Source organism: Dipteris shenzhenensis, chromosome 8, assembly GCF_047967505.1.
Source record: "Dipteris shenzhenensis isolate YYH24624 ecotype China chromosome 8, Dip_SZ_1.0, whole genome shotgun sequence".
Lineage (NCBI taxonomy): Eukaryota > Viridiplantae > Streptophyta > Polypodiopsida > Gleicheniales > Dipteridaceae > Dipteris > Dipteris shenzhenensis.
Window position 1 is genome coordinate 14,460,086 of NC_141603.1, and position 15,917 is coordinate 14,476,002.

General features: G+C 45.8%; 1 protein-coding gene across 4 annotated transcripts in view; it reads right to left on the reverse strand.

Annotated features, from left to right (window-relative positions):
- The window catches only part of PAT2 (protein affected trafficking 2), a 63,456-nt gene extending 49,587 nt beyond the window's left edge, over nt 1–13,869 (reverse strand). For 2 of the 4 annotated variants that reach the window (XM_087377829.1, XM_087377832.1), the window contains exon 1: nt 13,590–13,869. In XM_087377829.1, coding sequence (XP_087233955.1) covers nt 13,590–13,805 — 216 coding nt within the window. In that variant the 5' untranslated portion in view covers nt 13,806–13,869. The remainder of the gene's footprint in view (nt 1–13,589) is intronic. The other 2 variants (XM_087377830.1, XM_087377831.1) reach the window with 2 other exon arrangements.
- Nucleotides 13,870–15,917: the final 2,048 nt, after the last annotated feature.

Sequence of the window (15,917 nt, forward strand, 5' to 3'; positions counted from 1 at the left end):
GTAGAATTTATTATCGTCCTCGGGGGGCCAAAAATGACCCATGGGACCTAATCCTCGGTACAAAAAATCTCCTCCGATGTGGAGGGGTCAAGAGTTTTCAAGTTCTTTGACGGTACGAAAAAAGACGAGTGACAAAAGACCCCAACGCTGCCGGAGAGGCAGTGGAGAGAACTAGTGAGAGCTGTGTGGTGTCTACCAGTATCTGCTGGTAATCATCCCTGATATGTGCATATCTGGGGCACTGTAGGGCTACATGTGCTTCTGTCTCGACTGCCTGTGAATCACAAAATCTGCAAACTCTGGCATGTCGTGGCAAATTCAGCCAAGCTCCTTTCTGTATGGCCAAGGTATGTGACCGTGTTCGGAATCTGGCAATATTCCCACGATCGAGAAGAGGGATGGGAGTGCTGATGTATGGCTGAGCAGAGGCATCTGATTTCATGAATGATGACCAGCATAGAGGATTTATTTGATCTTGATAATATTCTAACTTGGTCTTCCTTTCTACTGTCAGCCATTGAGCCTGTAGGGTGCATAGTAAAGACAACTGGAATTCCTGTAGTTTGACCTTTTCAGGTGGCATAGTTAAGTATGGTTCCACTTTCCATCTGCTGAACCATTTCCTTATGTCTGTCCCCCATCCTGTACATATGATCTCGCTTTGATGGTTCTTTTGAAGTTTCATACTTGCTGTCCATGCTCTGTGTGGTAATCTGTCTGTTAGCATTTGTTGCACGTCCACTAGATATTGCATCACTCTGATCAATGCACGAAACTCAATTGGCATCCTGCCTGTTTCCAAAAGGAGCACAGAGTACGGGGTAGTAGCCTTGACTCCTAGATGTTGTAGGAATGCTTTCTGCATTTTTTCGGTCTCATTCCATGTAGATGGAGAGATGCTGCCTCCCCATACTTCTACTCCGTAGAGCACAGTTTGGACCACATATGCATCAAACAACATATTCCAGATCTTCCAGTTCCAGGTGTCAATGTGCCTGCAATCATTTTCAAATTGATAGTATTTTCCCTAACTTGTATCCAATCTTCTTTGTGCACATTGCCACCATCTGTGGTCAGCTGGTATGTCGATGCCTAAATATTTAAAGGTGTTGACATATTCAATGGGCTGCCCCGCAAAGCTGATAGCAGGAAGGTGTTCAAGGAGAGAGAGAGAGAGAGATGTATTACTTTCTTTGAGAGGCCTCGCGGGCCTATGAGACAAAGTACAATCACAGAGTAACTCATACAAGCCACTATGAGCTTAAGCAGAGGGCTCGCTAAGGCCTATGCTGAGTACTATACTAAACTAAGCTCAAAGCTCAAAAACAAACCCAATCTCATGCATAAAACCAGGTGCCATGGTGGCTCTCTTGTTGTGGCCAGGGGCGTGGTCTTTGTGATCTCTGCATCCGGTGGGCCGTGTCAAGAGTAGAGCTGTAATGTGCTGAAGCGCCATCATGCGTGCCATGGTCTATCTCTGCATCGTGGGTGGTCAGTCCCTGCATCTTTGGCTACATCTCTCCTTCTCGTCGTCGTCACTGACCCACACAGCCTCATATCATCTATACTCATCCTCTACTCTGCCATGTCCGGAGATAGACTCAAATGCGTAGAAATCTATGACACGTCGCTGTGCTCGATCCGTCTCAATCTCATGTGGTAAGGTCTCCTCTTGCTGTTGTCTGATCAAACACTACAGGGTCTCTCTCTGTCTTTGCATCTCCATCAAAATAGAGGCCAACCAAAACCTAGTCCTGGATCATGAATGAGCTGGGAGAGAGGCCCACAACCATGCCCCTCCTGAAATAGGCAATGCTATCAACCTTGGATCTCATAGTACGCTGGGCAAGTACACATGAAATGCTCCTCTGTCTCCACCTCCTCCAATGTGCATAGTTTGCAAATCCGCTGCTCTCCTCAGTTGATGGGACGAGACCCACATCTGTCCAATGGCGATCCTCAGGGCATGTGACACTCGCCTGTCCTTTAGATACTGGGGTTTGATAATCACTCTATAGTCCGGTACTCTCAAGAAGTGATCCAATGGCGATTCTCAAGGCATGTGACACTGGTCTGTCCTTTAGATACTTGGGGTTTGATAATCACACTATAGTCCGGTACTCTCAAGAAGTGATCACGGTAGAACCAGATCTTGGTGGGGAACTCTTGATCCCTCCCTATGTCTGTAACATATAGAGTTGGAGTAGGTCCAACCATATAATACGATTGATCTCATCCCATGGGAGCAAGGGATCCGGGGCATCTAAGCTACACTGAAAGGGAGGGAGACGGTCAATCTAAATACCCTAGCTACGAAACCATCTGGATATGCGTATTAGGTCTTGCTAACCTGATCTTAGCTAGTCGTATAGGTGACTCAAGTGCCAACCTCGATAGTCTCCCTCTAAGTAAGGCCCAGACCCTGTGAAGATAGTGACCGTCTAGAAGATGGCATTAACTTGGAGCGGTGTCATGGCAAGCTCTACATGTATGATCTGGTGGGAGGGCTTGCTCCCAATCATCCTAGATCCCATAATCACCTGCAACCTCTCGAAGCGTTGCCTCTGCGTTGTCGTTGATAGATGACTTTCCCAAAAGGGTGCAGGTGCTGTATACATGGTTGTCCCTCGCACTAGTGTGTCAAATAGCTATCCCTTCGTCAGGGGGTCCTAGAAAAGTGCTTGAAAGCATTACCGCTCTAGTCGAGCCAGAGCTCCCTGCCCTCGTGTAAGTCGGGCCCTAGCTGCATGGGTCATCATGAATACTAGGCCTGCAAAGATTACCCCTCGATAAGTTTACAACTGTACAATCTCCACTCGCTCCCCTCAATAAGTGACATTGGCTTGTCCTCTAGATACTGGGCTCTGATAATCACTCTATAGTCCGATACTCTCAAGAAGTGATCACGGTAGAACCGGATCTTGGTAGGGAACTCGTGATCCCTCTTTAAATCTGTAACGTATAGAGTTAGAGTAGGTCCAACCGTATAATACGATTATCTCATCCCATGGGAGCAAGGGATCAAGGGCATCTAAGCTGTACTAAAAGGGGGTCGAGACGGTCCATTTGAATACCCTGCTACACATGCGTATCAGGCCATGCCGACCTGATCTCAGCTAGTCGCATAGATGACTCAAGTGCCAACCTCGGTAGTCTCCCTCCAAGTAAGGCCCATACCCTATGAAGATAAGTGACCGTCTACAAGATGGTAGTAACTTGGAGCGGTGTCATGGCGAGCTCTGCTTATATAATCTGGTGGGGGACTGAGGGATTGCTCCAAATCATCATGGCTCCCATAATCACCTATAACCTCTCGAGCGCTACCACTCAGTCATCATTGATAGATTACTTTCCTAGAAGGGTGCTGCATACATGGCTGTCGCTCGCACTAGTGTGTCAAATAGCCATCCCTTTGTCAGGGGGTCCTAGAAATGTGCCTGAAAGCATTACTGCTCTAGTCGAGGCAGAGCTCCCTGCCCTCATGTGAGTTGTGCCCTAGCTGCGTGGGTTATTGTCAAGACTAGGCGGGTGTTTTGTGGACTGGCCCTACAAAAGAGAGGAAACATACCATTTTTCAAATAACTAGTTAGAGGAAGGAGGTGTTTAGAGAAGCAACTTCTCAAAGGCATTGGATTAAGGAGACAAGCATAAGCCTACAAACAAGGAGAAAGCATAAGCCTACTAACAAGAAGAAAGAGGAGGAAGAGAAATACCAAAAAAAGAAGAGGTGAGTCTTCTTTATTTCACCAAATCTCGTTTTTGTCCTTAACCTCTGAAAATCAAGCGTGAAAACTAGCACATAGCCTTAGCAATACAAGGAGAAACATGCTTCAACACTCACAAAACGAAATCTCACAAAAAATGAACCTACATTGCTTGAAGAGACTCACCTTCTTGAAAAACTTCTTTTCACATAAGCAGAGAGGGAGAAGGGTGGAGAGGGAGCACAAGTGTTAGGAGAGGGGCTAGGTAGGGGTGAGGAGTGGAGAATAGAGAGGAGGAAAGCGAGGTCGTTGAGATTTTTGCTTTTCTCGCAATAGAGATGCTAAAGAAAGTGTCGCGCGAGGTTTCGGGTTTAAGCTCCCAGCGTCGCTATATAGCGACGCTGGTCAATCACTATATAGCGATACTGGTATCTAAAAAGCATCGCTATATAGCAACGAAACAGGGCAAATCATCGCTATATAGCGACGGAACAGGACAAAGCGTCGCTATATAGCGACGGTTCAGGGCACTCATTATTAGAAGAGAGAAAAGGAGCTCATGGGTGGCTATTTTTTGGATCTTAATAGATTTCCTTGCAGCTCATAACTCAAGGCTACACCTTCAACAAATTCAGGCAAAATCTCCGCCCAATCCTTCATGGACCATCTAGAAAGTTGGCATCCTCGAACAAATCCTGAAGATAAGACTCCAAGTCTTCCCCTTGGGTCCCTCGAAACACTGGAGTCTTTATCATGATGAAACACAAAAAAAAAACACCAAGATCCAAATAATATCCTAAACAAGATCCCACAGAGCCTTAGTATATCAAGACCAACTTATTATGCATAACCACTTGTTGAAAACCCTCCACAATGTGATCCTCAACAAAATCTTCAAAAATAAGTGACCAACCAGTACCATGAAAACATTGTGTATCCATGCATTCAAGAATCACCCTTGTCCCAATTGGAAGTGTATATAACAGCTTTAAGATATTGTACTCTTCATCATTTGCATAGCAAAAGAAGTTAAAAGCATTAAGAATCACCACTCCACTGTTATAGTCAAAAACTACCCAAAGACTCAACTCTTCTTCACACCAAGTTGCCAGTGCATGAAACAATCCCCAATCTATCATTGTGCCTGCTACCAGCGTTGTCAATTCACCAACATATTCAAGAGTGCAAACATTAAAGGATATGATCATGATGACCGTGCGAATAGCTTGAGCACTAGCAGGACGGGACCCACTAGCTCCCACCCGTTATTCAGATACACTTTGACCATGGCCTAGATGCAATGTATATGAGCTACTTGTCCCATGAGCTACCGACTCCCCTTGGAGATGATGTAGACCTCGAATATGCCTCTTACACTTTGGTCTGAGTGGTCCAAGCTACTGCCACAAGGTCTTTCCCCACGACTAGCTCTTCAGCTCGTTCCTCAGCTGGGAAGATGAACGAGAATCATGGTTTAATGATGAGTGCCAAGAGATGAGAGCTCATCTCATACGAGAGCAGACTTTGGGACACTTGAGCGAGATCAAACGTTTAACACGATGTAAGAGGAGGTGATTGATCTTTTTGAGGATGTGATCCCACCTTTGCTTGGGGACTCCTATCTGAGGGGAAACCACCTATTCCCCATCATAGACCCAGATGTGTGGCACACCTATGCGACATCCTAATTCAGACCCCCTTGATGTGTCTGCCACCACATGCATCATGGAATAAAACCATATTCATGACTATCAACTAGGCTATCTTAGAACATATTACCCTCAAAAGGGGTCTAACCTTGAGTCATCATTCAATGTATCCCACACTTGTAAAACCATTAGTATAGGTGAAGCCAAGGAGGCACCTTGTTCCCCTTGTATTGAACTCTTCAAGCCATACTTAAATCATATTCATATAAATAGATAAATATAAATATAAATAGATAAACATACATACATACATACAGATGGACGGATGTACACACACACACACACATATATATATATGGGAGTGTCTAAATTCATCAGAGGTCAGGATTCCAACATCTGATTTCCAGTAAGAAATTTAAACCCGCTTACCTATGAGCAGATGTTCACCCTCCATTAGAACCAAGAAATGATGCTGAATGCAAAAAAGCCCAAGCAGGTCCAAATAAGTGTCAAGGCCCCACAGCAGCCCTTAATAACCACGGGCAAGAGCACATAGCAAAAGGACACTCAAAACCAATAGAAAGATATCAATAGTCGTTTGGTGGAAAGGACTCCAAGCCTAAGAAGTCAATAGATGGAAAATTGGAGGGCATTATAGGAGGTTACCTTCAGCCCGATGAAAAGGCTGCAAAATGTAATGAAGAGGGGAAATGGGCTAATTTAGAGGCCCTTTAGGGGGATTTTAGGTGGGACATGTGGAGGGACTATGCAATGAAAGGGACAAGGGGCAGATTGGAGGAGGGAGAGAGAGGAAGAGGGAGAAGGAGAGAGAATTGCGGAAAGGGGGAAGAGGGAGTGGAAGAGAGAGATTGGAAGAGAAAGGAGAAGGAAAGGGGAGCACGTAGGAGGAAGGAGATGGGAGTAGATGTCACATCCAAAAGTGTCCTTGTACATGGGAGGATGGTACTTATATAGTACCTCCTTAGCCTTTTAGACCCCTCTATCTTGCAAACACCCCAAATACTAGTTATCCTAACCCCCACTAACTTGACCCACTTTTGGCCTTCATTACAACCATCCCTCCTTTTTTAAAAATAATTTTGTCCTCAAAATTGCAGGTGATGGGCCCCCTGCTGTAAAGAGGACATACGCCGTCATGCATACCACCAAGGTCAAAAGGAAATGTCATATATGCCTGTGCCTTGGGTGTTTTGGCACCTCCGGGGTCATGTGGGTGGTAATCCCTCCTGCCACGATCATCATCATGAAACTTCATAATCACATAAGTCCCAGCTGTCGCCATGTTTTTTGTTCTGCGCACCACATTGTGCTTTGCTGTCCACTTTTCTCCACATGTAAAGCATTGATTGCTTTGCCATATACCCTCAACGGTAGTTTCCATGAGCGCTTCAATGAGCTGTCTTTGCATTGCATCTCTAGTTATGCTGTCCTTTCCAAATGTCAAGAACTGAAAATCATCTTCATTATAGCTGCTGTATTTGGAATCAAACAGCTCCATAAGCTTCTTCAATACCCCAACATGCCAAGGATCTAGAATTCTGACAACACAGGGCTCCAATATTTGGATGCTTGTAGCATACATGTCTTTCAGACGGCTTCTAGGTGCATCTGGCCTGCGAACAGCCAAATAATCTGAGAGAGACGAATTAGGCCTGCTAGGAGTCATGTAGGCATGGTCCCATAAACTTTCCTTGTCATTGGAGACACCAAAGTCCAACCCCCAGACAACACAATAATCAAACACATTGTTTGAACCTATTTCGGCAGACCAAGGAGGGGGCATTGGATGAAATAACAAACTGCTAGATCCCGTTTTTGACCTCCATTTGCTTCGAGCTGAAAACGGTTAGCTGTCCATGTTGGTGTGGTAGTAAGAAGACAACACAAACATGCACAGAGAACAAAGGCTATCAGCCATGTGCAACCGAAAGTGCATGTGCTGACCCATAGTCTTGTGTATGCATGCCAGATCGACTGCATCTGAGCACCATTGAGCAAGTCGTCTCTGCCATAGTCCTCAAATACAACTAGCCAACATCTAGTCAAGCTAATAGAAGTACCATTTACTGGTTGCATGCTTCTAGGCCTTTTTCCACACAACAACAGCAGGTTGCATGTAGATCCTTTCCAAGTGGCTCCTTCATGCTCAGTTAGTTCTTTTACAGACTTGCCTCTGCTTAAGCTCTCCATGCAAGGCACAATTCCCAATAGTGATAACATTGCAGGATTTGCAGTCAGCTGCCAAATAATTTTCCATAAATCCTCATTGGGAATGGGCTGAAATAGTGGCATGCACATAGGGCTATGTAATGCATTATCCCTTGAAAATAATTGCATCAAAAAGTGCCGTTCCATAGCCACGATGCTCAAATCTGAAAGTACAATCGACTCATTCCCGTCAAGGCTTGAAAGTTTGTCTATCCAGCACCTATTCATTTCAAAAGCATGATTCCCATCTATCATTACATTCTGCAAGTGACCATGAAGGAACTGGCAAACATATTGGTGGACTCCCTGTGACACCGACATCCATGGACCTTCCTTGTTGACAAGCTGGAACAACTGCATGCAGCATAAATAAGCATAATGCCCTGATGATAAATATGCCAAAATTTGTGGCCCAAAACCCTCAACATCACACTGCATTAGGACTGCAATTATAGCAGCTGAATCTCGGGGCTCGTCTTGCTGGCCTATGTCTGCAACTTGCTGGACAAAGAGCCTTTTTAAATATTTTTGAATTTCTAGCTCAAAGGCTAGTGATATCTGCATGTTCCTAGTAGTCAACCTTGATGGACTGTACTTAATAGTCCCAAGATCACCCTCATAGTTTAGTTCAGCCTCATCCTGTGCACATGGATTTGCTTTTGCAAGTGCCACTACTACATAGCCGCAATATTTGTCACGTACTATACACAGCACGAGGACATCGTTCCAAAGTTCTGCCCTTGCATTTATAGCACTCCTATGAGGTGCCATTGTTCTCATATAGCTGTTAAGTCTAGAAGGCAAAGCTCCCAGGTATGCTCACCTAGTGAGCAGCAGTGACGGGCATTAGGTATGGTAAAGTTGTGGCCACATCCCCCACTGTCATGCTTATGAATGTTTTGTGATGCACCTTCCAGATTAAAACTGTCATGCATATCTTGTTCTTGCTGCACAAGCTGCTGCCCCTCATTGTGTGTAAGTTTACTTTGGCATCCTTTGATATCATCTGTGTGGTCTTCGATATTTTCCCCCTTTATGGAGACCATACAATGCTGGATACTCACCTCCTCAAAAACTTTGTCCTCAAAGTTTGCATGCCTAGAAGGATCGAGTGTAAGTGAATCCACATCCTTATTTTGCTGTGCATCTTCTTCAATATCACAGGTCTGCTCATCATTGCTTGGTGCCTCATCTATCTTTTCACCCATGAGGTCTGCTTCATTGTCATGGTTATGTAGGCTACTTTGAATATAGGCATTTCTTCCATTAGTGTGCTGAATTGCCAGGGCATCATCAGGAGCAATGTATCGGTCCTGCAAACTGATATAACAGCCCCCTTGCTGTCCATATTTGTTTCCATCATGTGGGCTGCTGCTTTATTTGAGCAGCTATCCCAACATAACCCTTTTGTAATTGCACCTGTAATAGCCTGGAAACAACCAGATTTTTGTCCTGCATATTGAGGCATCTTCCACGGCTATGGAAGATGCCTGGAGCATGATTTCGCTGCGTACTAGGGAGAGGCATAGCATGGCTAGGCTGCATAGCTCCTCTAGGCATCGTAGCTCCAAGAGACTCTTTGGGTGTTTTGGTGCATAGAACGAAGCGTGGGCTGCTTTCCCATCGATTGCATTGCAATGTGTACAACCTCTCCCACCTTCTCATAAATTTGTTCACCGATTTGTGCCCATCTACTTCTCTGCCATGCTCTGAAGCATCCATGAAGTTGGCCCTTGTGCCATGAAGCGTGTGCATTGCAAAGCTAGGAGGTATACCCTTGGATGCTCCCGAAATGACAGCTTTTGATTCTTGCTGTTCATAGCCATTTAAGCTCCTATTTTCATTAGAACCATCAAGCGTGTGCATTGCAAAGCTTACCCTTGGGTGCTCCCGAAATGACAGCTTTTGATTCTTGCTGTTCATAGCCATTTAAGCTGCTATTTTCATTATAACACTTCTCCCCACAACATCCTTTAGTATTTGCAGCTGCAATCACTTGACAACGACCATAGTTTTGTCCTGCATCCAAAGGCATCATCCACGACTCTCAAGCATGGCTTGGCTGCATGCCAGGGCATGGCATAACATGGCTAGACTGCATTACAAGCATTGGCCTGACTACATTCTCCCCAGATGTTGGGTGTCTACTGTTATAGGCTTGCATAGCCTTTGGCATCACTCCCCTCGGCATCATAGCTCCAACAGGAGGTTGCTCTATGGCATTTGTAGCTTGACATTAAGCATAGGACATCGTTGTCAAATCTACAGCTGAATATGTAAGGTACAATCACCATCATATATATCCCTACTATGCAAGGTGTTTCGTGCTTGCAGTGCACTAGCATGTGAGGCAAACTGTATTTCAACTTGGAGACCTCTTGAAATCTGATGCATGACAATCCTCCCAATAAGCCCAAAAGGATGCAACACATCCAATGTGATGGGGTACAACAGATTGCGGATGGTAATCAAAAGGATTCCACTGGGCTGTCAGTCTTCCTCATGTTGATGTTAAGCCAGGCAATCTCCAATTCTAGAGGACAGGATAATCAAAGGTCAAACTGGCGCAAAGGTCCAATCACTTACAAGTGAAAACACCACAGGTGACTCTCCGTCAGGACACAAATCAACAATCAAAACCCAAACAAAATTCCACAACCAAAGCCCTATCAAAGAGCCCCGGATCGGAGGCCACAAAAGGCCCCTTTCTGGCCGACCAGATTGACCTGGTCGGTCAATATCTGACCAGGTCGGTCAGATCTGGGCCGACCAGCTGGTTGACCGACTGGCCACTCCCTATTTAAAGGGGGGGGGGGCCTAGGTACTACTTACTTCTTCAAGCTCCAGAGGTCCCTGCACACCCTGAGCCTCTTCTGCCCCCTGGCTGCCTCCTCTGCTGCCTCCACTTCTGCCTCCTGGCTGCCTCCTCTGCTGCCTCCACTTCTGCCTCCTAGCTGCCTCCTCTGCTGCCTCCACTTCTGCCTCCTGACTGCCTCCTCCGCTGACTCCAAATCTGTCTCCTTTTCTGCTCCAGATCTGCCCCAATTTCTGCTTCAGATCTGCCCCAACTTCTGCTCCAGATCTGCCCTAACTTCTGCTCTAGATTTGCCTCCAACTTCTGCTCAAGATAATGTTCTTTCTATTCCAAATCTGCAGCAACTCTTGCATCAGTTTGCTGTCTCAGATTTGGTTCAGTTCCAACTTGTGGAGCTAGTGCAGAAGTCCACTACAGTTGTCTTCCCTGGAGGATTGATGTTTGCTTCTTCCAGAGCTTCTCTCTCATATCTTCTCCTGTACTAAGTTCCATTTGTGACATATCTATTTCTTCTTAGTCTTCAGGATTGTTTTATTTGTCTCCAAGTACTTTCTTTATAGTTGAAGCTGCCCTACGCTTGTTGCATGCTGCTTAAAACCCTGCATAAACTGCCCAAAACTAGAGGCATGTTGCCCCATGTTCCATCCATAGGCATTGGGCTGTCCCATATATTTTGTCCCCTAGAAAAAGGCTGATTGGCGAAACTCGAGAGGACAATCGATGAAGAGGCTTCAAAAAGGGGTCCAAACGGGGCTGTGAAAGGCCCTTTAAAGGAGGCTGAAAAAGTGACTTTTTACCCCTTTGTTTTAAAAAAAAAAAAAGGGGGGGGGGGGGGGGGAGAGGGGGGTCCTAAGTCACCTAGGACAGTTAGGAGTTCTCCAGACTTGACCTTGCATCCAGAGTTGTGGTTGTGAGCCAGGTATTATTGGCCACTGTAACACCTTTAAGAATGTTAGGACAGTGTCTAAGACCAACCTAACCCAACCTTTACCCTTAGTTAGCACTCACCTAACCTAGAGCCAAACTGACTAAACCTAAACTTAACCCCGCTAACTAAACTAACCCCTGGTTTAAAATCTAACCTAGGAATTAAATTTTGTGCAGTTGGCGGAGCAAAAGGCAGCGGGCCAATCTGAAGGTGGTGCCCCGTGGGCTGAGCCATGCAATGACCGGACGGCGTGGGACTGGCTGCTCCTCAGAAACTGCTGACGGGACTGGCTCTGCTCACAAACGGTTTTGGCTTCTGCTCAAGAACGGATGTGCGAACAATTTGCTGGATCTATCATCTGTTGGCACTGGCATCACCGAGGCCTGTGAACTGCACGGGCTTATTAAGCGATGAAGCTTCCTCTAATTCGTGAGGGAAGATATTTATGTGGGGAGGCAATTCATCAGGTTGTGTATTCCACCATCAAGCGGAGCTTCACGAGCAATAGCTTGTTCACAAACACACCCCTGCAGCTGAGCGTGACGAGCAAAATCTGCAAGATCAGTGGATAGCTGTACTCCTTGATTGCAGAAAGGTCTTCGCACGATTCTTCAATCCACAGTAATGGAGTTGACGTTGTGAAGAGCCAGCAAGGCATAACCACCTTTGCAGTTTATGCACATCATCGTAGCTACACTTTGGAGCATGTGATGCTTGTTATGTGTGATAACCGATCATATACATGGTATTAGTGCATCTCATAGTGAGTGAGGGCTTATTTGTGGGTGTGCCCCCCCCTATTCAGGATAGGTTTTCCTGTGGGTAGAGACCTATTCCAAGGCTGTAGGTAGGGCTGCATGGCTCAGCCTGTAGGGGCTGCCTCATAGGCCCTGGTCAGGTCAAACCAGCCTGCAGTCAGGTCAACCGACCTGGCCTCGGTCCAAAGACTGACCCGGGGTCAGCCACATGGCAGGCCCTGAGTCGGCCAATACCAGGCCTATATATGGCCCTGCTGCCCTCCTCCTTTGATGTGCATCTCTTGGAGCATTCTACTCCTCCTTGTTTGGTCGGTTCCCTTGCTATATATACAGGTGCCATTGCTTCATACATGTGTCGATTCTCTCTCTCTCTCTCCCTCTCTCTCTCTCTGATGTATGCTTCCGCACTGCACCACTCTCACACATGGGCCTACTTATACCTGGCCTAGCATGAAGCTGGAAGCTCTAGGCATTGCATATTGAGGTCTAGCAGATGCAGCAGCCTCAGATTCCCAGATGTCTAGCCTTGTACTCTAGCCAGATGGCAACATCTTGCACAGATGTGTTCCATGTCTTTCTTCTGCTACATCAGCTACCATACACTGCTTGCATCTTAGAGTTGATGCTAAGTTGGTCCCTGAAGAATGAATGGTCGTGACAAAAGACTCGCATCCTCAAACTTTTGAGGCTAAGGAGTTGATGCAGTTGGTCCCTAAAGGATGAATGCTCATGACAAAAGACTCATATGATAAGTAGAGAAGGGCATCTTTTGAGGCTAAGGATCTAGCCAATATGCAACGCAGTGATTGTGTCCAAGGAATATCAAAAATGAAAAAACGAAGTCCAAGGTCTTCTGGTCGATGATATAAAGACAGTGGGGAGACCCGTGTGGGTAAAGCAAAGAAACTCTTATTTCCAAAATAATAACTGGCTTGCGAACAGAGATTAGTGGCATTTATGTGTCAAAGCTTCCAGTCAATAGGATGTTTGCATTCAATTAAAGAAAAGAGACTACCTTATGGGCTAGTGGAAGCGACAGAGCCAATTAATGAGATGAAAGGAAGCACTGATATGAAAGAGGATTTAAATAGAGAGTAGTCCCCGAAAAAAAACGGGTGTTTCCCTTTTGTCGCTTGATGAAATTTGATCCCTTGGTGAGCCCTTGCAGGTTGAGACACTTATGAAATTTATCTTTTGCAAAGCTTCTGGATTCTCCTAATCACGAGCGTGCCTTTCAATTCACCATTCAGTACACTGCTGCCCGCAACATTAGATGCGCTCATATTGGCCCCTCTACCCTAGAAGAGGCTTTAACAAGCCGTTCTAGCTCTAACGTATACAGATCCCCAAAAAAAGTTCGTAGAGCCAACAGCTTTTCAGTAAAATAGAAGCTCGTCGCCCAACTAAAAGCAGCTGAGTTAAAATGGTAAGGGATTTTCATCATCATGGTGCAAATCTAGCTGGAACTGAATGCAGGAGGTCGGAGCGCTGCATATGCTAACGCACCTGTGGAAAGAAATTGGAGACGTCACAGCCTTGAGACATGAGGGCCAAGAGGCGTTTCATACCCTCGACCTTCTCTGCGTCAAATTTACTGTCAAGCAATCGGACGATGTCGGCGTCGTGAGGGTCATCGTAGAGGTGGGCATCGGTGCCCACTTTGAGCATCAACGAAGAGGCTCGGGTGAAGCCGGCTGCAGTCGAAGCGAATTGGGGAAACATCACGGCAACAACAAGAAGCTCGATCTACCAAGCAAAGCAGCAACAAGAAGCTCAGCTCCAACCTTAACAGCAGTGAATCAAATATTACTTTTTGTTTTTGTTTTTTTAAAAGAGGAGGATTGCAATGTTTTTGAGTGCCAGTTTTTTCCTCTATCATCTCCTATAGCGTTTTTCCTCTTTCATCTGCTATCGCGGTTCCCGTGTGGTGGTTCATGCCACCCGCTGATCACGTTGCTAATTTATGTCACTAGGTATAGCAGCTGGCACAGATGGAATGGACCAATCATGTAGCAATTAGCAGTTTTTTCTTGGCTCCGCCTATGGGACTTCCGCCATTCTCGTTGGAAATCTCTTGATGAGTTAGCGCGGACCATCCAGCTTATTCACAGTGAATCGGTGTTCCTTGCATCCACATTTGCGTGGCTTTGGGACTCCTCGCCCACCAATTCTTCGCTCTTGTTGTCTATAGACCTTCGTGGCTGGACGGGGAGCTGTGGTAAGGAGCTCTACAAGTTTCAATTGGCTGATTTTTCTCCGAGTCCTTCTTCCGGTATTCCAACGCTGACATGCAACGCTTGGCGACAATGGGCTCCCTTCGATACAATAGACATTTGGGGATATAGACTCTGTCGTGTTTGGAAGGCTCCCCCATCATACGGACTCAATTTCTTGTTGTGGCGTGTCTCGGTTAGTAAGTTGTCCACCACTAAGGATCATGTTGGTAAATGGAAGCACATTTCTCCTACTCGTGTATTCTGCCGCGTGGCCTGCGAAACACACTTTCATTTGTTATGGGGCTGTCTCCTTGTGAGATCGTTATGGAGTGGTGTTAGGCTCTGGTGTGAGCGTGGGAACCTCTAGTACCATCTCACTAGAAGCAGGCATTATTTGGTGATAAAGGCCACTTCTCTGATCCTCGGCTTTCTCTTTGGGACATTATCCGAGCGTCTATCATTCAATTTATCTGGAGATGCTGTAATAGGGTAATTTTTTATAGGATTCCTTTTTGGGGGCTTTCCCTTAGATTTGTTCAGGAGGAAATTTTGGATTTTTTGGGCTATTATAGTCGACTCTCAATGTCATGAGCACGGCTCATTGAGTGCTTAAAGATTCCCTCTAGGGACAAGCTTCTCAAGCTGTAATTTTTTCTTTTTTTTTCTACTTTAATACAATTCTTTATTTTCCCGCAAAAAAAAATAATAATGTAGCAATTGAGCCATAGAGTGGGTGGCCTTCATGCACGAGAGACCTCTTGTATCAGTGTCGAGGCCCATCCCTCCTATTGGGCCAAGTAGGACAACAGTCCTTCACACCACCTACCGGCCCAGCACCATGTAGCTCAAATGCGTGCATTCGGATGCATTTTGGCAATTCCCACTAAGGGGGTGTGGTTGTATTGAGTGCATCCAGATTCCAAATGCACCAATTGGACTCTTTTGGGCATCGGGTGCTTGATTTTGCCCAGCCAATCGTTGGAGTTTTTCTCTACTACAATGTAGTTTGCAGCCTCTACCTTACAGCTCTGTACAGGTTCCCTTCCCTTCGTGTGTGACCAAAATGTTGATGGCCAGTACTACCACCTACCTTTCCAAAGGTGCCCCTCCCGCCATCATCAGACCTTGCTAGCTGCGGGGAAATAGGCCTACCTTATGTAGTCCTTGCCATCTCGAGCGTGGACTCCCTCCTCCATAACTAACCAAAGAGCGAAGACGATACCAAGACCGTGACAGACTTGTGCATGCGGGACTTGCCTCAAACCCCCATGCCCTTAACTCACCACACTAAAACTCCATAAACAATGGATGCTTGATTCAAACAAGAGCTGCCAGACCCATACTAGGCGTCGACTAAACCTTGAAAATGCAATGGCATCAAGATAACTCAACTTTGTAAAGCAATGAGAACATCATACATGGCCTTATGGATATGGAACAAGACACCACAAGGAGCATTCTTGGAAGTGAGTTACTAACAGCTGTACGGAAGGTATCCCATGAGGATGGCAATGAACATAAGAGAAATATTGCCTTAGTCTCCGCATCAAAATTCATCTTCTGAGCCTGAAACTGGCTGAAAATAATATTGAATTCATTCAAGTGAGAAGCAATGGAG